General features: G+C 46.3%; 1 protein-coding gene, 1 long non-coding RNA gene and 1 other non-coding gene across 3 annotated transcripts in view; 2 read left to right on the top strand and 1 right to left on the bottom strand.

Annotated features, from left to right (window-relative positions):
- LOC135370590 (SUN domain-containing ossification factor-like) overlaps positions 1–15972 on the top strand; it is a 48582-nt gene extending 32610 nt beyond the window's left edge. The window contains exons 13-16 of the mRNA XM_064604361.1: positions 1095–1199; positions 5316–5565; positions 9450–9514; positions 15521–15972. Coding sequence (XP_064460431.1) covers positions 1095–1199; positions 5316–5565; positions 9450–9514; positions 15521–15910 — 810 coding nt within the window. The 3' untranslated portion in view covers positions 15911–15972. The remainder of the gene's footprint in view (positions 1–1094; positions 1200–5315; positions 5566–9449; positions 9515–15520) is intronic.
- Positions 13341–13413, top strand: Trnaa-ggc (transfer RNA alanine (anticodon GGC)). Its single transcript has one exon. It is a non-coding gene; the product is annotated as a tRNA-Ala (tRNA).
- LOC135370592 (uncharacterized) lies at positions 15911–22967 on the bottom strand. The gene is made up of 3 exons (XR_010415391.1): positions 22716–22967; positions 17533–17631; positions 15911–16910 (listed from the first exon to the last, which is right to left on the bottom strand). It is a non-coding gene; the product is annotated as an uncharacterized LOC135370592 (long non-coding RNA).
- Positions 22968–23187: the final 220 nt, after the last annotated feature.

Below are 23187 nucleotides of genomic sequence, written 5' to 3'. Positions count from 1 at the left end.
AGAATATTTGGCAACTGAGCTGCCGCATTCCTTCTGCGATATAGGTTTCTTTGTCCATGATTACTAGGGCATCACCTTTGTCTGCTTTTTTTCATTCCTATATCACAGCGCTGCTGTAAGGCTGAGATACTGTCTCGCTCAGCTCTGGTGGGATTAGGTTTCGCTGTACCGCGGTCACAATCTTGGTAGGCCCGCAGGATATCCTTTTGAACAGCTTTTGTGTACGTATCTAAAGCTTTTTCCCGGTTCGAATCAGGAGTGAAATTTGACGGGGCTCCGAATTGGTTGCGCGATGTGCAGGCCTTATCATGACAATATTCTTTGAGATGCAACTGTCTTGCGAAGTTATCTAAATAGATAACTTTTGAAGTTATCTAAATAGATAACTTCGCAAGACAGTTGCGTCTTAAGGATAGAAGGCCTGCTCAGCATAGGTGGGGGAGAACGTCGGCTGTCCATTGGCGGGGAGCCGGGGGAGTGTCACGAGGCATCGTAGAATGGAACGACGATCTCCTCTCAGCCGTGCAATACTGGTCCGCTTCCGATACGAGACAGAGCTGCTTACTTAAGCGACTCGTTTTTGTACTTTGTTGAATTCGTGCAGACGTTCCCTGGAAATAGTCAGTGCCACATGTATGAGGGTTGGCACTGTATTATATTATTTGTGGTATGTGTATATGTGTATTATATTATTATGTGTGTTGTTGTTGTTGTGGGGGAACACCTACTGTAGCATTTTATTGCTGCACATGTTGATAACACAGAACGCCATGTGAAACTTAGTCACTCATCCCAATGGTTGGGGGTGGCTGGCAGGTGTCTCATAAGTGTGGGGCTTCATTACGCAGATCTCCCCGTCAGAAAAAGTAACGTTGATCTACCCATCCAGCCCCTATGCAATCGCAGTTTCAGAGAGTCACGTTGCTTGGTGACATGCCTATACCGACATGTTTATGTATGCAGACACGCAAAAGCTTATTTCGATTCCAATGTAAGCCATGTCTTTGTGATTTTACATGTTTTCATGTGAGGTACAGTGTGTTATCTAATGTTACCACGTTTTTTCGTAAAATTAACGTTATCGGAATCTGCAGGACCAAAGGCAGCAAGAGGCGTTGGTCCAACTTCAACAGCAGCTGGACAACTTGACCAGCGTCATTGATGCTCTCCTCAGTGAACGCAGAAGCATCAGTAAAGAGGTACAGTAGCCTGTTGCAAACACTGTTTGGCCATGCAGAAAGCGTCTTTTTGCATAGGCGCAGAAGCAAGTTTATGAATTCTGTGATAGCTGTGTTCCTCCAGCTAGCCTGCATTTACGCCATTCGGTTATGAATTCTGCTGGGCCCCTAGCTGTCCGCAAAATTGCGCGGAATTTACTTTATCTTGTGGAACATGCCGTTTCCCTCAGAAGTGTCCATTTTTCGTGGAATATTCTGTATCTTATAGATGCATATTGCGTAAGGAACATGTTCCACGCAGTGACATGCCAGGACAGCATGGCACCGTACAGACTTGCAAACAGGTGATTGGGTTGCCATTCGCTGCTAGCGTGTCACTCTGAGGAAGGAATGCGCCAGAGCGTGTTCCGTAAACTTTTGTCCCGCACTGCACGTTATTCTGTGCTAGTTATTGATTCTTTTGTTGCTGTGTCACTAAAGAAGATTGTAGTACAGTGACCGTGTATTCACACGAGCGACATCCTCATGGAATATTCTAGTGGAAGAAAAAGCAAAAACACTGCTTACAGAGACGAAGTTCCGGCCCGTGTTATATGAGCATTCACACGGTGCGGAAGATCGGGCGTGGCGTACTGCGCATTTAGCAGACAACACTTGGCAGACGACACCTGGCAGACGACACCGTCAGCGTGTTTTCCTGTCGTCTGCTACGGAATATCTTGTGGCTGTGTAGCAGGATATTCCCCACCGTTCGCAGTGTACGTGAAGACACGACGTTGAGCTGCTCACGTTCACGTGACAGCAGAAAGGTATGATTAAGGCCCTTCTTTTTCTGCTGCGACAAATCCTGAATTCCGCAGCAGGGAACTATGAGTTCTGCATTTTTCCGCGGTAGAAGGCAAATTGCCCTAGTTCAGACAGAAAATACTCTCTGTTAGCACTTAGTGTGGAGGAACATGGTTACAACTCCAAAAACTGTTGTGACTTAGCATAACAAGATACATTGTGCTTTCTTCTGAGAGGGAGTGACGTTTGTCACTGACTATCAAATTGTACTTGCTAAGTGGCCTCTCTGCATGTACAGAGTTTACTGTCACACAGAGGTACTTGACAGCTATGGACACCAAAGCAGGGGTCAGTGTTTGCATTCCACTCCAGAATCCCAGAGAGTTGAGGGTTAGAGAGAGAAGTTAGAGGGTTTTTCCAGCACACAGATGGGGCCATATCACGGCCTGGTGGCCTTATCCGGTTGGCACATCTACACTGTAATGCGAGCCGACCCGGTGCGAGCAAAGTCCGTTCATCTCGCGCATAAACTGAGTTAAGCACGCGGTTTCTGCAAAATTCTGCGCAAAACCTCATATTCCGCGGCAGACCTACAATTCTGAGAATTTTTGCAGAATCGCGGAATCGCAGAAAAAGAAGGGCCTTAGCTATGATGTTTTGCGCATCTTCCGCTTCTGGGGGAATGTCGCTCGTGTGAATACACGGTGAGAGTAGTAACCTGCTCCTGTAGTGAAGCGTTCTTTTCCTGGATGGTAATGGCTGAAGCCTGAGCAGATTCTGGAAAGTTTACTTTTTTGTGAAGTAGGATTTGCAAATCTGCGGATGAGAGAGAGAAAAAAAAAAGAAGTGCAGCATCCTCCCAATATAGCGCATTGAATCATCTCATGGACCTTTTCTATAGCCTACGGTTACCTTTCAATGTGCAAAGAAAACCAGAGTCAGCTCCGTTGCTCTCTCCGGCTGTGTCGTTAAATATATCGTTAGTTGTCTTTGGGCATGGCACGTACAGTGGTGTAAGTAGTACCCGCGTCGTGAGTGGCGCAGGCATTGCATTCACGCCTGGTCAAGTTTAACCCGCGAAAATGTCGCAGGTCGTTTGAAACCCTTACATAATTCTGTAACATATCCATTATTCTGCAAAAAACTGACAATTCTCAGGGAAACAGCAGGTTTCGTTATACATAAAGCCTGAAGTTTTAGGATTGAACCCGATTCTTCCCCAAAGTTGCACCCGGAACTGAAGTTTGCCTATTTAGGGGGGAAACCCGATTTTTACCCGGTAAATTGCACTTACTGAGAGGTCCGTAGGGATGCACACTAGCTCGTTTGGCAGCAAATTAATTACATCATTATATCACTGTTTTTACCAAACCAGCACAGTTACTTTGAGTAACTGAGCCAGATTTCTTCCCAAATTTAGAGTACTGGAAGTTTTTCCACACGAATTCGCGTGGCTTTAGAGCACGTGTTTAGTCCTCAGAATAAACATGTGACAGTTGGTAATAATAATTGCTTTTCACCACGAGGCAGCTTGTTTTATAGTTGTCGCTGGACTGAATTTTATCTGAAATTTCCCTGTGCATGGCTGTTCCTGTATCACTTTTATGCGTGGTTCACACTACAACTTCTCTCCGTTGCGGTTACGGTGCGTTCTCTCCAGTGCGGAGGCGGCTGTCGTACGACACGCTGTTCAGACATATGCGTTCTTGATACGTCAAACGCTTGTGGTTGACCAATCACGTCTCCACTCCACCACGTCTCCATTCCACAGGCAGCCATGAACAGGCAACGTGATGTGGTCGGCGAAACTTTGAATCTCTGAATGAAGCTCTGTACTCGGCTCGGCGTGGGTCGTAGAGCCACGGGTATTTCTCGATCTCTGAAATTAGAGCTTCTTCTTTTGCTAACGTGCTTTCACCGGAGGCAGCCATGTTGGAAAAGCACGCGACAGCACAGCAGTGATGCGCTTGCGCGGAGCGCGTTCGCTCATTGGTCAGCTGCATCTCCGCAGGTAGCCCGTACCGCATGGACTTCGGTCGAGCTCAACTCTTGCGGTGCGTGTGCTTTTCGGAGTGTCGTGCTTCGTTGTCATGACAACCGTGTCGCGCCGCATCCGTAACGCATGAAAATGCAACAGTGTGAACCAAGCATTAGGGTTCTCCAGTCTTACTTGGTATCACTTTGGGTTTTCGGGTTACACCCGATCTTTCGCGATAGTCCCCACCCCCCACCCACCCACCCCCAAATAAGTTTTCGAGAATTCGGGTAGAACCTGATATCTACCTGAAATCCTTGTGGTCCTTCAACTTATCATTCTAGGTAAATCGTCGGAAAAGTGAATCATAATATCAGCAAAGAGAGCTATTTTGTGACAACCTATTTATCCTCCATTTATGATCCCTTCCTGCAGGTGTCAAAGACTAGCTTTTGTGGAGCTCCGGCAGCGGTTCAAACAAGATTCTTGTTTCTCGTCCCAGTGTCACAGCAATGGCTTGTTTCATGTGCCTTTCGTTTCTCCCAAAAATTTCCCCATGACATATCAAACAGCAATAATAGCAGTGATGGCCAGTAGTTAGCTACATGTAGTTAAACTACTAGTTAAACTACCTGATTGTAGTTAAAAAGTAGTTATCAACTACTCGCGGAAATGTAGTGGCAACTACTAGTTAAACTACTGTTTTAAGTAGTTAACTACAGTAGTTAGGTTACTCAGGGCGCCTACTACTTCCGATTTTGCCGCAAGCTTTACGGCACGATTGTGCTTCCGACTTTTACCTTGAGCTACTTCTTTGATGAGAACGGAGGTGCAGAGCATTTGTGTCGTGCATGTGTACTAAATCTTCGCTTTTAATGCTTGTCTAGCGAAGCCTCACTTGCTGTGAAATAATTCTGCAACTTAGTTTATCGCGTAGGCACAAAGAGAATCCCACCGCAAGCTTTGTATTTGACGGTCGTTGCAATGGCTTGAGCCAAAGTTTATTATTGCTTGTGATTCGTATTTAGGTGTCCAAGAACACTACGAGGGATTGGTGTTGGTGGACAACGTTAAGTAGTTATAGATGTAGTTAAACTACGTTGCAGTAGTTAAAAAAGTAGTTTTAACTACTCCCCTGAAAAGTAGTTGAACTACTAGTTAAACTACTCAATCGCAAAGTAGTTAGTAGTTATAGTTAAACTACTGTAGAAGTAGTTAGTGGCCATCACTGAATAATAGTGCCCAAATTCTCCCCGAATTCTAGTGTGTAAATAGCACCCGATTCCCCCCTCCTCCCCCCCTCTGGGTTTGAAAAATCATAAAACCCGAAAACAAAGATCCCCTGATCACTTTTAATGATAAGCGTATATTTTCAGGTATTCGAAAGCCACGTATGCCTCATCGTGATTGAAGCCATAGTACTGGCTACGGTGTTCTCCCTGTGCTTGAGGCGTGCCCATGCTGTTCCACTTCAACAAGGGGCGCCCGACAGGCACCACATGCAGAGGCCCAGCAGCCGCTCTTCCCTCAAGAGGAGGTGCACAGAGTCCGAGCAAGAGGCTCCCACAACGCAGGTCTTCATTGCGGAGAAGAAACAGAAGCCTAGCGAGGATAGCATCAGTAGCGGTAAGCCCTACTATTTTATCAGTGCGCTTAAAACGTGTGGATCAGATATTCCTGCGCAGTTTACCCCATTTGATGGGCTGTGGAGCTTTGATAGATCTGGGCCTGTTTGCGCAAGAAATTGTGATAGGAACCTAACATAAGGAAAAATAATACAGTGAAACCCGCGTATAACGATATTGACGGTAATCGCGAATTCCATCGTTAAACGGGGCACATCGTTAAACGTGGGCTGACCTAAATAGCGAGTCCCCGAAAAGTCGCGCGCCACCCCGCGTGTAGCAAAAGAAAAAGAAACAGATGCTAAAAAAAAACGCGAAGCTGTGTGACATCGCAGTAGCTTGGGAAAACAGCGATCAGAACTCGTGGAGGGAACCAGACAACATAGCAGGACAACTTCTGGCAACACTACACGTCACCATTCCGCAAGTCGGCTTCACCTAACGTCTGCGTGCTGTAGGAGAAGCTCGCTTTAGAACACTGTCGCGCGACTCGCGGGTGGAAAGCACGTGCTAGGCCTTTTGAATCGTCTCGCGAATTTGAGCAGCATTGGCCAAATACGGAGACATAAAAGCGTTACCACCTACCTCTTTCACTGACAGTATTAGAAAATGAACAGTCGCTGTCTATTTTCTTGCCTTAATTTTATTTTGTTTAATTCTTTTGATGTGAATTTCGGGTGATACGAATTTTTTCCGCTACCCCGTGAAATTCGTAGCATCGAGACTCTACTGTATCTTATCGCGGCGAAAATCGCCACGTGGTTACGTGCACGGGACAGCGTCCAACATCGTTATACGAATACTCGGAACCACGGTCTCCATCGCTATACGCGGGTCGTTTCCCCATAGAACCAATGTATATTTTGGCGGTAAAATCATGAACCATCGTTTTATGAGGGATATCATTATACGCGATATCGCTATCCGCGGGTTTTACTGTACATACAAGAGCGAACCAACGATGAACACTTAATCTTTAATGGACACTAGCTCTCATGTAGCAGACTACGTTTATTCAGGTGCAAAGGTACAACATATGATACATGAGTATACCGGGTGTTTCAGTTAAACCCCAGGCTAAATAATTCACAAACGGGTGCACCAGTCGAAGAACCTTCTTTTTTACGAGTATCTGTCCGATACCACCTGCAAGCTGTGCACAGTGTGAAGGAGTCTAATTTGGGACCTTCAGTGGACACATTTTAGAGAAAAATCTGCCACGGAAGCGGGTAATTTGTTGCAGCAATTAATTGGTTTCGGTTTACATATGTTTGTCGTGGCTGGTCATAGTGAAGCGCAAAAGGACGCTCTTCCACTCCCTCATCCACCAATGAATTACGTCCTTTCGTGAGCACTCGGCGGTCACATATCGGTCACACTCCTAGTGATATGATTTGCTGGCGCGCTCAAACCCGTATTGCGGTACCTACATGGCTCTGGCATTGCTGAAAGTAACAGGTAATCGGCTCATCAATTTCTTTTACTGTAATGCGACCTTAGTAGCTCATATTTGAGCCGTACCTACTGCAGGGAGCCTCCTTCATCAATACATGACGTGCGTCTCTCGGTGGTACTTTAGCGAATCGGCACTTAGCGAATCGAATCTGAATCAGAAGGCAAATTTGAATAATCGGAAAGGGCCAGATTTGAATAATTTCGAATACCTCATGGTGAAATATTTTGCGGTGTTGTGCTCATTCGATGTTGTTCTGCTCCAAACTTGTGAGCCTTTTCACCCAGCATAACATATCATGAGAGCAGTGGCGTAGCCACGGGGGGGCTAGGGGGGGCTCGAGCCCCCCCTACCTGCCACGGACCGACCCACGGAAATCGTGCAAATCCGAGGAGAAAATAATATATGGGGGGGGTGACAGTGTGACGATCGCGAAAGTTCTTACTGTTCATGGCGTCTAAGCAGCACTCTTGAATGGTTTTCAAAGTATGAGCTTTTCAAAATCCTTCCAATTTCGTGACACCACCTCATTGGACATGACAGCCTATACATGTAATCGTATTGTGCATGTCCAAATCAATTAATTTTGTTCATTTTTTTAACCGCATTTTGCGGCGTGCATGAGTATGTGTGTGTTGTCGCACTCAGGATCAGGGGGGGGGGGGGGGCGAGGTTTCATATCGAGCCCCCCCTACTTCGGAGGTCTGGCTACGCCACTGCATGAGAGAAGGGTCATTCTTAGAGACTGAAGTTTTAGGGTTTAACCCGATTCTTCCCCGAACTTGCACCCCGAATTGAAGTTTGCCTCTTTAGGGTGAAACCCGATTTTTACCCGGCAAATTGCCCTCACTGAGATGTCTGTAGGAATGCACACTAACTTATTTGGCAGCAACTGCAGTTACATCCCCATTTCTACGGAACTAATTCAGTTAGTTTGAGTAACTGAGCCCGATTTGTCCCAGAATTTAGCGTACTCGAAGTTTTTCCACCCGAATTTGCCCATGAATTTAGAGCCCACGTTTATTTACCTGATTTTTACTCCCCGAATTTAGAAAAAAATATTTCCCGAAAACTTCAGGCTCTAGTCATTCTATGTTGTGTATGGTAGACTGCATTAGTGGGATGAACTGCATTGAGAGTTAGACAGCATGTTCCATGCAGTCCGTTTCTGTGCATCTCCTCATTTCTATGTATACATCGGGAATTTCCTGTACTTTTAAATTGCGCACATTTTCATCTGTTACTGAATGTAGACTCTGAAAGTTGGGAGTACATTTACTGGAACGTGCAGTGCCCAGAGTACAGTGTTGACCACACAGAATGTGGTAAGAGAATATTGTAAGCAGTGTAAAGCTGACCTCGCCCAGCTCCCAAGTGTAATGTGAAGCCGACTCGCAGAATGGAGCCACGGAACAGTGGCGATAACGTGAAGTGGGCTTCACCTAACTCTTGCCTGTAATGAGGTGAAGCCCACTTGCAGAACGGCGTAGCGATACCTCGCTTCAGTACTACGAGGTAGGATTTAAAAGTTTCTGGACTGAGTCTATCACTTAAAAATTATAATCAATTAAATTGCTGAAACACATTCTCCTTCAAAATAATACCCTTGTGCAACAACACACTTTTGCCATCGCTTGTAAAGGTCATCGAAACATTCCTGGAATCCATTTTTAGCCATGTCCTTTAATTCAGACTGCGATGCACTTTTAACTTCATCTGCAGATTGAAATCGACGACGCTGCAAGAGACTTGCCACGTTCAGGAAATAGCCTGAAGTCACAGGGGGCTAGATCAGGGGTGTAAGGAGGATGTGGCAAAACAGTTGTTTTCGCAAGAAAGTCAGTGAAAGTCCAGTTTTCAGCGGTGTGGGAAGTCTGTGGATGGCCAACGCGTTCGTCGTCTTCGGCACTTTCCCTGCCTTCTCTGAAATGTCGATGCCACTGAGAAGCGTGCGTTCGCGATAATGTATCACTGCCGTGCCCATGTTTCAACTTTTCGTAAAGTCTTCGTAGCACTCTTTCCCAAGGGAACGCAAAACTTGATATTTATTCTCCGCTCAACAAACGCCGGTTACTAAATGCACCCGCCCACAAGATACGACGCCGTGGCGAGCCACCGACCACGTGATTTGGGTCAAACCACTTTTAGAAGAGGGGGACAATGTACTAACACAGAAACATTATCGTACTGCAAAAAAAATTTTAAGTTGTAGGCTCAGTCCAGGAACTTTTGGAACCTACCTTGTATTCGAAAAGTATTTTGAAAATTTCGAATACTGAAAATAGGTTGCGAATAGCATTCAAATAGCGTCAGCGACTACCTGTTTCAACTGTTCATGTGCCAAGGCTACTTGAGGTTTGTGTTGTGCTTGTCTCCCTTTGTATGCTCCAGCCTCATAACAGTTACTTATTGCATCTGTATTCTGTTTTCAGGTAGCAGAGTGGTTATCGTAGAACCAGTCGTTCCTATAATTATGGAACCACAACCAAAAGAAAAGGTATGCCCTCTTCCAGCAGTCGTAGCATTGCATGCTCGCATTTCACGAATGTCTCTTCGACTTGCAGGTCAAAACGCGTAAGCTAAAGAAACAAAAGCATTACGCATAAGCATTAGAATTGCTCTAGTTTAGTTACCTGTAACTGGGTGCTGTAGCTCCCAACCGAATGTGATATTTGACTTCAGACCTAATAAATAAAGATATTCACTTATCAACGGTGAGGAAAACTTCCTGGTGGACTTGCTGCACATCCTGCACTTTCTAATGATGTAATATGCTATAGTATAGACATTATATTCATATAGATAGGGAAAAAAGGACACCAGAGACCGAAGTAGGGAGTGGGGGAAAGTTATTTATTAAACTGGCATTAAAACTAAGGGTCTGGGGAAGTCTACATTTCGGCGGAGCCCCCCCAAAACGTGAATGTAATGTACACAGATGTTAATGTAAACCACAAAGTGCAAACACTGTGGTGTAGCATCGTCATATGTTGGGTCGCGTGTGTGAAATTGTCCTCTCGCCAGAGGACCTTTGTATGCAGTCTGGTTCTGCTGGGTCTGCTTCATCCTGATCGTATTTTCTACCTTCATTTTATGAATACAGTCGAGCCTGTTTATAATGATATTGACGGGAACGCGAAACTTGATCGTTATATCAGAGTACAGTCGCCGTCCGATTTTTCGGACTCGGCGGGGATCGCGCAAGAGTCCGAATAATCGAGCAGTCCGAAAAAACGAATTTTGCTTCAAAATAAACTTTACTAAGCCCTAGTAGGCTGGAAAAATTTGTCGATGCTTTCCTAACGCGCTTCCAGCCCTGCCTGATAACATCAGCTTCTATTTCCCGAAGTGACATTTCGTCACTGTAAGTACACTGACAGAGGCACAGGCACCCCCGTCATCAAGTCCGCAAGTCGGCTTCACCTAACGCATGCGTTCTTTAGGTGAAGCTCGCTGTACAGCGCTGTCGCGCGACTCGCGGGCGGACAGCACGTGCTGGGCCGTTGGCCAAAAACGAAGACGCAAAACCGCTACGACAGACCTCTTCTACTCAGAGGAATGGAAAATCAACAATCATCACTGCCTATTTTTTTTGTTTCTTCAATATTCTAGTTAGTTGATACCAATGTTTTCCGTCACCCCATGAGAGAAATTCGCGGGTTGGGCAAACAGAGTCCGAAATATCGAGCGACGGAGCTGCACGACGGCCGAAATTTTGGACGTTCTTGTGCATCATCTCTATGTGACTCGCGGCCGTTCCGCGAACGAGTCCGAATAATCGAGCATGTCCGAAAAATCGGGGTCCGAAAAATTGGTCGGCGACTGTATCGCTAGAAACGAGCTTTCGAGAAACTGCCGCTCGGGTTCGTGTAAGCGAAGTAGATCGCCACAAGTAGAACGCCGCTGAACATGCGCGTTTGTTGGGAGCACGGAAGCATTTTATCTCGCTTTAAATTGACGCAGCTGTGCTTCGAAAGCTTTTGATAACATAACCGCCGATATCGTATGAGGCGCCGCACCTTTTGAGATCGACGACCTCATCCATTGCTCGTCATCCGATGCCGTAGTCATCATCATTCTCACGATCGGGACTGCGAGGTCCATCAGAATGCGCCTCCGCCACGGGTAATCCGTCGACGCATGTTTGGGCGGTGACACGCAACTGTCTGCCAATACACGTTTTCGAAGCCGCGGTATTTCACAAAGTGGTTTTGCAGCAGTACGAAACCCGCGTCTTTCCTCGTCAAAAAGCGTCTCAGAACTGCGGACGCCATCGTAGCAAGCACGCAGCAAAAGAAGAGAAAAAGCTTGAAGACGAGAGAAGGATGTGGAGAGGGAGCAACCTCCTCTACTTCTCGCGAGCTCCTTCCGCCCTTTCAAAGTTGCGTGCCTTGCAACGCACGCATCTAATCCCCGGCAGTCATGCGCGGATAAATGCACTGCGTTCTCACTTTAGCGGGCACGGAGGCGAAGGCTCTTGAAAATGCGAATGTAATTTGTTTTCAGTGAAATGGTGCAATCTTGCTTTCTAATTTTCACGCGTTTTACCGGCCGCGGGGAGAATTCCGATCGCTATATGCGAGCAAGCGCTTCCGCGGTGATCGTTATATCGATGTTTCGTTTACATGTAGTTCAGTGGGAGAGCTGACGGGAACCAACAATTCGATCGCAGTATCGGAGTTATCGTTCTATCGAAGATCGTAATCGCAGTCCCGTTAATTTGAGCACAAAGACGCCCGAAGATTTGCTCAAATAAAGCAGGCTTCTAAAAGGACCTGCTCCGACTGAAGGCTTGATGTGTTGGCAACGCGTGACGGTTAAGCCTCGTGACACATCGTGCTTCGCTAGGCCTTGCCACATGTTTGCTGTCCACGCGACGGGGGAAATATAAGAAGCTGCTTCTTTCCACAATATTTATTTATATATATATACAGTCAACCCTCGATTTATGAACCTTCGATTTATGAATTCCTTCGTTTTATGAACAAGATCACGGGGAACCAAACTGTTTCCATTCAGTTTTCCCTCGTTTTATGAACCTCGATATTCGAATAATGAACGGAATTTCTGGGAACCAACTAGGAGTTGCCCAGTGTTTTTGCCCTCAATTTATGAACGGATCGTTCCGAGGTCAACGGAAACCTTCAAAGGAACAATTCCGTGGTCTTATGAATGATGCCTGAACGGACAAAACGTTTTCCAGGTATTGCACCCTCGGTTCTTAACCCCTCGAAATCCGAACAACAAACAGGTTTTCCCGGGGTAGCACAAGGTGCGACTAAGTGTTCCTGACCTCAGTTGATGAATAAGGTGGTAGCTGTCACCCGGATATTAATAAACGGAGGTTAAAAATCCCGGAGGAAATCCGAGACCAGTCCAGTGCGAATGTGGTGACATCTCTTATTTCCAAGATTGACACAGCGGAAGGCATGGTCCAAAGCAAAATTAAACAATTTATTATTGCATAGCAAACAGAGTGTGAATCCGCTAACGTCTGTTTTTTGTGAGATTGATACAGCAGAAGGCATGGTCAAAAGCAAAATTACACAATATATGGCATTATAAACACAATCCCAACTCGGAAATACTGTTGCATTTGCTCGATAGTACTCAGTTAACTGAATTTTCGATTTATGAATCCCTCGATTTATGAACGATTTTTCGGGGAACCGAGGGTGGTCATAAATCGAGGGTTGACTGTATATATTTATTTATTTGCTTTTACCCCAAGGGCCCTTACAAGCATTACACGGGGCGGGAGAAAAACAGTTGCAATTGCAGTACAGTTACATGCCGTGAACGTAGAGTGAAAAAACACTGAATACAGTATATAAAATACATATAAAATACGGTAATCCCTCGTTATAACGAAGTCGTCGGGACCGGAAAAAAATTCGTTATAAGCGGTATTTCGATAAGTACGGGAACGGGTAAAAATGCTGCCAGTGGTGCCCGAACTGCGCGCAAACAACAGTATCCCAAAAGACACATACCTTGGGAAGTTATCAGCATGGTAGCACTTTTATTTCATTACAAAACAAGAGGCGAGCTGCGTCTGACGCGCGGCCTTGTTGGGCGCCAGGAGGGCCTGCTCCAGTCTGTGCACGCACCACATGAGGCCGTCGTCACCACCGCCGCCGCACTCAATTTTATTGCGGATCAAACGGAGCATGTCCCGCGTTGGAACTTCCCGGGGCTCATCATCTGAACTATCGTCACTTTCGCATCGGCGTCCCATCACAGTGTCCACAATATCCTCGTCCCTGGTAGGGCAGACGACGGGTACGTCCGCATCTTCAAGTGCAAACGAAGAGAAGAGGCGTGTTAGCTTAGCTCAATTGGTAGAGCCCTGGACTGGCAATCCAGAAGATGTGGGTTCGATCCCTACAGCTAGCTAACCTTTTCAGTGACTTTCATCTTTCATCGTCGTCTGCCTCCTGTCCGACGAGCTCATGCACTCGCCTGTAGAGATCGTCGCAGTCCTCTATGTCTGGGACGTGCTCTTGTTCATCGTGCACACGACCCTTAGAAAATCCGGCGTGCGCGGAGCAATTTGCGATCTCAGCTGCCGCCAGCTCCTTCCACGAAAGGCATAATAGCCATTTCAACTTCTTAGCGCGACTTACACTTCCGTAGGATCTTCGGTGGAGCCATTGGAAAACGCGGGAACTGCCAATCGGACGAAAGGACGCCGATCGAGCGAAGTGGAAACAGTGGAACGCGCGTGCTGCCCTTTCCGTGCAAAAAAGAGGAGAGGATGCGAAACTTTCGCCTCTTCTCTACGAGGGAAAGTACGGTCGCAGAGAACGCTGCCCAGCGTCTCCACCGCTTCGTGAGTCCTGCGGGAGCTGGGGGCATACGGGTCGGCTCGCGCTTCGTAAAATGCGGAGTCGGGCGACAGTATGCTTAGAATAATCCAGATAAAACTGCATGAGCTTTATACGGGACACAGGGGAACTTCGAATAAAGCGATAATTCGAATAAAGCGACTTCGTTGTAACGAGGGATTACTGTATGATGAATATTTTGCTGTAAGGAGAGAGAAAAAAAAAGACGAGGATATACAGACAAGCATTTACATTTACAGACAAGCATCGAAACAGCTAAGGATAGAATAGAAAATAATTTTGTATGGGCTTGCTATATATAACTAACCCAGTTTGAGAAAACATCACATTTCTGCCTTTTTCCTGGCTATGTGGTCAACAGGAAGCCTTGATCCCCACAAAACTGCATGACTCGCTTGCTTGCTGATGACGATAAGTGTTTCATCACGTTTCATCCTGGTCACATTTGCGCACACGGTGATTTATCCCTTATTCATATTTTCCTCTGGAAGAAGCATCGCTTTTATAAGAAATAGACCTATAAGTAAAGGTGTCCCTGACACACCAGCACAAGGCCAGCGCTTCCGAGTCGATGAGTAGTCGGGCGTGGCTCCGCAACGTGTTTGAAAAAAAAAAAAAAAAATGGGGCACACGTTGATATGTTGGAATTACTGGGTGCTTTCCCCCCATTGAAATATACATTGCTTTGCCGGGACCCAGGCGTCAGTTCGGATTATGTGGAAGCTTGAGTTATGCGATTTTGAATTAAGAGGATTTTGCAGCTTTGTAATGAAAATGAAGTTTAGGAGATAGCTGCGTTGAGTAGGCTTGTCAGGTGGACACGTTGCACCCTTGCCAAAATCTTTGTAATGATAAATATAAAAGTAGCACGTTAGGGTGGTTTGTAAATGTTCATCCTAAAGAAAGGTACTGACTATCGACTCAAAGCCAATTGAAACACAGAATCCACTGTCAAAAGGTTCTCGAGCCAAATATAAGGAAAATTCAGCTAGAACAGAGGCAGTCGTCCAAGAAGTCTGCCAGAAAACAGCAGAAGACAACAAGAATGTCACTAAGATGAAATGAAAGTGCAAATTGAAAGGGGGGGGGGGGGGGGGGGGGGCGACAGTGTTGAAAAGAAAAAAAAAAAAAGAAGCAACATCATAATCAGATGAAAAGGCCTACCCAGCTAATCTGTCATATCCCACTTAGCATGCCCCATAATGCCGTTTGCTGTCAGGCTGTCGCTCCAATAGAGAAATGCAACGCACTGGTGTTCCGTAAACTTTTGTCCCAAGCTGTACCGCCGTAGGTTTGTGGGATTGCAACACGATACGGAGAAAGCTGTGGGGGCTTTGGCGGCGTAGAAACACTGCATGACACTGCATCTTCTACAGGCACGATGCAGACACGAAAACCGGCTATTTCACGCGAGAATAAAATGTAGTTGCCATTTGGCGCTATGTTTGTTGTCGTCGTGATTTTTCAGGAAATACTTTTCTGGGTCGTAGCGGGAGTATGCTTGCAGACTGCACGTACCCTCGCTATTCGTGACATTCAATGTGATAACGATTCAATACAGCGAAGTGTTGGACACAACGAACATTGCAGTTCCTGTGAGTTTCGTTATATCGAGGCCTGACTCTAATTTGTCGTTCTCTCCTTCTCTTTTCAAGGTAAAAAAGCATAAGAATAAGAAGCAAAAGGGCTCGAAACGAAAAAACTCTGTTCCGGAGACTGGGCCGGACGAGCCGAGGCAGCAACAGATAAACCGAGACGTAGTGGACAAAGCAACGAGCGCAGGCGTGCTCTTCAGCAGTGCCGCCGCGCTCAGCACAGCGGCGGACTCCCAGAGGGCGCACACTGGTCCGACAAAGATCCATGGGGGGAAGCCTCCTCCTCATGAACAGCAACAACGCACACAAGCACTCTGCATCCCAACGCATAAAGTGCCGCTTCAGGTTGTGACACAAAAGTGGAAAGATTCTACGTACGGACTCTGCAGTCAGGACACTAAGCTAGGACTCATGAAGATGTTTCCACATGCAGGAAAGACACCGGTCTAGTCATGGAAAGGACAAATTATTTATTCTCCGCCTTAGTTAATAAACAGATTTTTCAATTCTCATGCCCAGTTATTACGTGCACTTGAGAAGTTAACGTGATGTAACCAGGGCCTGACTCTTTAGGGTTATGCCCGATTACGCCCGATATTTACCGTATTTACCCAAATGTGAGTCGACCCCCCACTTCAAGATCCATGAAAATGAAAAGAAAAAGTTTTGTGGTAACGAAAACTTGCCGGAAGACTCCTCCTCGATCTCGTCGGAGGTGTAGCAGACGTCGTTGTCAACACATAGTTAGGGCCTGACTTTTTAGGGTTAAACCCGTATCCGCCCGATATTTACCCCCCGAACGAAATCTGTAAAATTCGGGTTTAACCCGAATCTACCCGAAAACATCCGGGTCGCGTGGCACACTCGTAAGCGTGCATTAAAATAAAGTTTGATAACATTCCTAAACATTAGTTCCACGTTAAGACAAATTTTTATTAAACAATAAAAAATCACCCGAATACACCCGAATTCCTGACGACAGAATATGCCGTAACGGGATTTAACCCGAATACACCCGAATTTTCCAATGAAAAATATCGCCCGATATTTACCCCCCGAATTTGGCCAAAAATAAAACCCGAAAAAGTCAGGCCCTACACATAGTCGACACTTCTTGAATGTACGAATGACCATGTCGCGTGGCACTGCCGCCCACACCGCCGAAACCCATCTGCAGGCCTCAGACACGCGCTTGACCTGCCCGCTGTGTCGTAGCCCCACTTTAATCTTCGTGCTGGTGACAACTGTCTTATCACAAAGGATGGAAAAACAAATGAAGGCGGGGACACTCCCTTCTCTAGACGCACATGCCGCGTGTGCTTCTTTGCGAAAATCGAGCAGGTGGTGCTAAAGCATAGTTTTCACAATTTTTTTTTTTTTGCTATTTCTGTTGCGATACTGTGCATAGCTTTTGTTGGGTCTGTGGTTATCCACGGAGGACTTCATATTCCTGCAAAAAAAAAAGAAAACTGAGGTTGAGCTTGGTAATTTTCAAAGTTCAATTGCAAAAAATAAATAAATCTCACTCTATTAGAAATTGTCCAAAGCCCTCCTAAGTGGCAGCAAAACTTTCTAGAAGGCCAGAAACCAGTTAGAATTTTTTATCACTTTTAAATGAAACACCCTGTATACATTCAAAGAGTGTTGAATTCCGTTTGTTCATTCATTCTTTCTAGGCAGCCACTGCCATGGAGTGTCGTGTGTCTGCTGCATTAACACATTTAACATGATGTCCTTGAAGCCCTTGAATTTCAAAATGCTTTTTTTGAGGGGGAGGATTGAAAACCCTGTAATATATCAGAGTTCTTGAATATATCGCAGTTTCGTTTCGTTCCCTTGATTTTGCATCTTTTTCTTGTGGTGCTGTTATAGTCCAGATTCCGCTTATCCCGAGTCAGTTTCGAATCCACAGGAGCTCTTTGCAGTAGAAATCGGCACAGTTAAATTAATTGTACCCTTCATTAACCAGTTTTCATCTCCGCCCCATGAGTTGTCTGTGACATTTGCGAACAGATCACTATTGTACAGTCCCCTGTGTATTCTTTCATGGAATATCTGTAGCTTATAAATACCTTAGTGAAATCTTTTAAGCCCTGGTCATAAACTGCGTTCTGCGTCCCAGGAAAATGACAGCCGATCCATGAAACGTCTTTGAAAGGCCCTGAAATTTTCTGTTCCAAAATTCAGTGGGGATTATGTGCGCAGTACTCGCAATTTTAACAGCCGAAAAAATGACCTAATGACATTGATTGGCAAATCATTTACAAGTCGCTTGTGGTGACTAAACTGTAAATCAAAGTGCTGCGAATAGGTGGCCAAACAGATTTCGTGGAACGGGAGTTATATACAGGGTGTTACCCTATAAAAGTCTACCCGTGCCGCCACGCCGTATTCGCCAATTACTCAATGGAGGTGGCACATTGTGCGATCTTTATACAAAGCTCATAAGGACATTTAATCGTGGTAAATTTCAAAGTGATTGAGTGCCGCAGCACGAAGTTATAACTCAAAACGTGCAATTTTCATAGTCAAAACAAACAAGATGGCGGCGTTGAGAAGAGCACATTGACATGCTGTTCCCCACACGACAACGTGTCGCATATCCTGCCAGCCGGATGGAACGGCAGTTTTCATTTCGTTTTCGTGTAACTGTCGTATTTTGCTCAGAAGTAAGCAACGTGAGGAACGAAAAATGCTGACGCTTACTAAGCAGACGACACCCAAAAGGGATGTCGTCTGCTAACTGAGAGGCGTCATCTTGGCTGTTTTGACTACTGGAACCTCACGTTTTGAGCTATAACTTTGCGTTACGGTGCTCAATCACTTCGATATTTACCATGATGGAATGTCCTTATGAGTTTTATACGTAGGCAACACATTGTACCGCCTGAATTGAGTAATTGGCGAGCACGGCATGCCGGCGCGGGTAGACTTTTATAGGGTAACACCCTGTAGTATCGCGAATGTTGGGGATGCACCTTGCAGTGGTCCGTCAGTTTGTCCATGTGATGACAAGCACTAGAACAGGTGGGAACAGTTTATTCAAAGTGATTGTCCCGTCATGTAACAGCGTGTTGCCACCACGACCTACTAGCAATACCTACGACCACGACGTCCACGGCTATTATATGTGCGTGTGCGCGCGACCGCGTCGTAGTCGGCAACCCCTATGAGGAGCCCGTCCGCACAATCCGCTAGGAGCGCTACTCATCGGTACGCGAGATCTGCATCACGATTGGACGATGGAAATTTAAATTCTGAACACACAGAAGCGTACGTACGACTACTGTAGCCACTGTTGCAGACGACAGCAATAGCTGCTATGCAAACGCTAGAGTGATGATGGTAATCAACCTCAGAATGACTTCTGTGGCATATCCACCTTTTGTACAGAAATACTAATGTAAGCTGAAGTACAAAGTATTGTAGAAGCTCAGGAAGCAATAACTGGGACGATGAGTAGCGCCACCGCTACCTTCCAAAGATGCGGCGCTGGGAAGGGGTGCCAAGATATGGTCGTTATAATCTACAGTAGTAGGTTGTGGTGGTCGTGGTTGCCACTCATCCATAGTCCGTGACAACGTAAGTCATACACTTGACTCAACCCACACACAGGAATCGCTCCGCGCGCGCAGTGTAGTGCGGCGGGACTATGCATGTGGGCACAGGCAACGCCACCTAGATGGAGAAAGCATGTGCATTGCCTCCTCTCCCTCTTTCGCTACGTGGTCATATATAGTCTGAATTCGTCTGCTACTGCGATTCCCCATTCTGCAAATGCAAGAACCCGCAAATGGCTGCAGCTCACGTGGGACCTGCAGACCTAAATATTTAGACAAAATGTGCAAGAGGCTTTCCTGAATATCACTTTTGAGAAAGATTGAGACCCTTTGCATTTTATTTCCTACTTTTCTCATTTTGTACGTGGGGACGTTCAAGCACAACTCGCAGACGACGGTGGTTCTTCTCCATGGCCGCGACCGCTCGAAGCACGTTCGTGATTGGCTACGGCCGTGGAAAACACGATCCTGATTGGTTGACTCTTAATTGTCACGTCAAGTCGACATGCGCGCAGGCTTTCTGTATCTACGTGGTGTTGGCACGGGACGGAGAGAGAGAGCAGGCACTACATTGCAAAGCGGGGACATTGTGCAAAGGCTGGTAGCCAATCGCAGGAGCCTTCCACCGTTGAGTAGGTGGTCCCAGTTGTAGTGACTTAAGTTGGCACCGACTATAGGTAAATCAAACAGACAAGCCAGTAATGAGCCGTTAACCTTGCAGCTTGGTAATGTTTGCCGGAACACAAGTCGTGTGAATTGACAAGGCTCTTTGAAGTTGGAGTACAGATGCATTCCCCGCCCTCCGTGATCACCGTATTCAATGCCTCGCAATTTTTCAGTTCTTCCTGAATTTGAAGAGAGACTTTAAAGTAGCAAAGAAGTAATTTTTGCACACTGTTTTGTTTTATTTTATTTTTTTGCTATAAAACTGTTAAGTAGTCATGTAAAACGCACCGTGCAATGTAATTCACACAACAGAGTAATAACTATCACAGACAGTTAATTTAAAGTAGGCCACAAAAAGTGGCGTTGCACTGCTCTCCACGGCGTTATCCGTTTTTGATACCGGCCTTTCAATTTCGTTTTTGTTTCGTTTCCGTTACTGTTTCCGGTAATGGAACGGTTCTTACAGAGCTGCGGGAGGACAGCCCGTCCGGCTCTGTCAGCACCCTGTTTTACCCAAGGGCTGCACGCGTACACACTACACGAGTAATTTGACGTCGTTGGTATGCGCACATGTCGCAAGATAAATATAAATATACAGGGTGTTACCCTATAAAAGTCTACCCGCTCCGGCATGCCCTGCTCGCCAATTACTCAATGCAGGCGGTACAATGTGTTGCCTACGTATAAAACTCATAAGGACATTCCATCATGGTAAATATCGAAGTGATTGAGCACCGTAACGCAAAGTTATAGCGCAAAACGTGAGGTTCCCGTAGTCAAAACAGCCAAGATGGCGCCTCTCAGTTAGCAGACGACATTTCTTTTGGGTGTCGTCTGCTGAGTATGCGTCGGCATTTTTCGTTCCTCACGTTGCTTAGTTCTGAGCAAAATACGACAGTTACACGAAAGCGAAATGAAAACTGCAGCTCCATCCGGCTGGCAGGATATGAGACACGTTGTCGTGTGGGGAGCAGCATGTCAAGTGCTCTTCTCAACGCCGCCATCTTGTTTGTTTTGACTATGGGAATTGCACGTTTTGAGTTATAACTTCGTGCTGCGGCACTTAATCACTTTGAAATCTACTAAGATTAATTGTCCTTATGAGCTTTATACAAAGATCGCACAATGTGCCACCTGCATTGAGTAATTGGCGAATACGGCATGGCGGCACGGGTAGACTTTTATATTGTAACACCCTGTATATACAATGTAGGAACATGTTTTCAGTCTTCAGCCACTCGGAGTCCAGCAACTCAGGACGGGCGTAACCTTCATCCAATGTCGCATTCATAAGCGGACGCTCTCAATAGCAAATAATACTGCCATGGTCCAGCGGGGGATCCAGAGGGGGGGGGGGGGCGATCGTTCCCCTAAAACGTCAGTTTATACATCGAATTTCCCTCTCCCCCACTACGCGCTCCGACAAAGAAACCGCCCCCTCCCTCCCCAAACGAGGTTCTGGATCCGCCCCTGCCATGGTCAGAGTGAAAAGAAAAAAGTACAAGATAAGTACTAAAAATCATAGGCTGACATCCTCGTGCTATGGTGGAATATAGTTGTGTGTTGCTGTCATGGAGTTATGAGGACTGGGGCGAGGTAAGTGAGGGATGCACCTTCGAGATCCAATTTGCGCTTTCTTCCCATCCTCTCCGGTAGTATTTACAGCATTACAGGTAATGGAGTCATCGAAATACAAAAGCAAAAAATGAAAAGTCACTCAAATGTCATCGCACAACAGGATTAGCCATTACCCAAATTCAATACCGGACGATAAATTTGTTTCCGTTTCTGTTTTCGGTAATGGAGGACCGTGGTATGCGTTTCTGTTTCCGTTATCGTTACCATCTCCAATTTCGGTAATATACCGTTTCTGTTTCCGTTACCATTACCGTTACCCTTCCCTGCCTGGGACCACGCGCTGACGCTACAGGGTTCGCTCGCTGATTGGTTCTGGGAAATGTTGTCTACTACTCTGCTGTCGTCTGCAACTCGGATCTTGGGGGTTCTGAAAAAGCATTGCTCCTGTGTCAGTCATGATTCAGCCGTCCCCACTGTGAGAGAACTGGCAGAACAGGTTTACAGAGGCAAAGGGACAAGCGCGCTGACCCCCACTGACTGGTGTACCAGAACGGGTTGTCCCTGCAACGTAATGGGTGCCGTAGCGTCTCACGTTCTCCTCCTCATTATATCCGGAGTGGCGAGTTAATTGTGAGCGCGTGGAGCCACGTTTTTTGTGAGCTTTTTTTTTCTGGGAAACAAATTGCACAAATCGTGCCTTTCGGCACACACACACACTTTTGTGAGACGTCTTAATGTGAATTTTTTTTTGGATAGCCCTCTGTACTCCTTTAACGCCATACATTCCACCACGGATAGTGTCACGAGGGACTAGTTAGTTCGCAAATCAAGGAAGAGATGGCAGAAGCTCACTGTTCAGGGAAATGCCATGTTCTAATGGTGATTACGCCAGTAATAAGCACTGACCACAAGTATTCAGAAAGACACAACTGGTCTAGACACCATTAAATTAGCAATGGACAATTTCCGACAACGCGTATGCGCATGCCCAGCCCTTGAGTCCGCCATTTTTGAGCGGAAAACATCGCCATGAACCCGCCTGCGGGCGACTGTCATGTTCATTGTGAGGAGATAATCGGTTTCAAGGTTACATGGACGTTTGAGGTCTGGTAATGAGTACAATGCGCTTTCACCTCTTTCCGCATTCTTCTTCCAATCTTCTCTTGCTACTTTCCCATGCAATGTACGTGCCAGTTCGTAAAGCGTCACCATTATTGGGGGGAAAGACACCACGTTCGACAATCTGCCGCCAGGGGCGACGCGAATATGGAAAAGGTCCATTAGAGCTAATTAGGACCCTCCACCCAGTAATTGGGACCCTCCAGGGAGTCACCACACTAATTGGGGGGGGGGGGGGGCAGCTAACTTGTGTCCAGAGCAGTTGTGTGTTCCTGGATACTTGTGGCCATAAAAAAGAGAAAAATAGATAGAAATAGAGTGGAGAGAAATACTTTTATTTGAAGATTGACGACATCGTGGCGAAGAAACCACTCCGGAGTGACCAGCGACCGCCATGTTGCTTGTTGACGGCCGGTAGTTGCAGCGATCGTTGACAGGCGGCCACCTACTTACAAGGCGTTACACCAGGTAGATGATGTAACCGCTGCTGATAAACACGCGACAACATGGAGAAAACACAGTGGGGTAAAGGCTTAAGGCGATCAATTAGGCCCAACCACAGTGCCACCGCACAACGCTATGCGACTAACACAAGACGCCAACCACGCAACGCTAAACATGCGACAACACGGAGAAAATGCTTAGGACGCTACAGGCATGGAAGTCACTGCTAAGCAAGTCAAATCATGCGTGTACAGGATATGGCCTAGCCACTATGGTCCTCACTCCATGAGAGACAGCGCAAGTGACGGGAGCACCTATTTGCGGCCGCTACGCATGCGCATGCTCCTGGCGCCCTCTGCC

The sequence above is a fragment of the Ornithodoros turicata genome, chromosome 10 (genome assembly GCF_037126465.1).
Source record: "Ornithodoros turicata isolate Travis chromosome 10, ASM3712646v1, whole genome shotgun sequence".
Taxonomy (NCBI): Eukaryota; Metazoa; Arthropoda; class Arachnida; order Ixodida; family Argasidae; genus Ornithodoros; species Ornithodoros turicata.
This window is presented reverse-complemented; position numbering and strand designations above follow the sequence as displayed.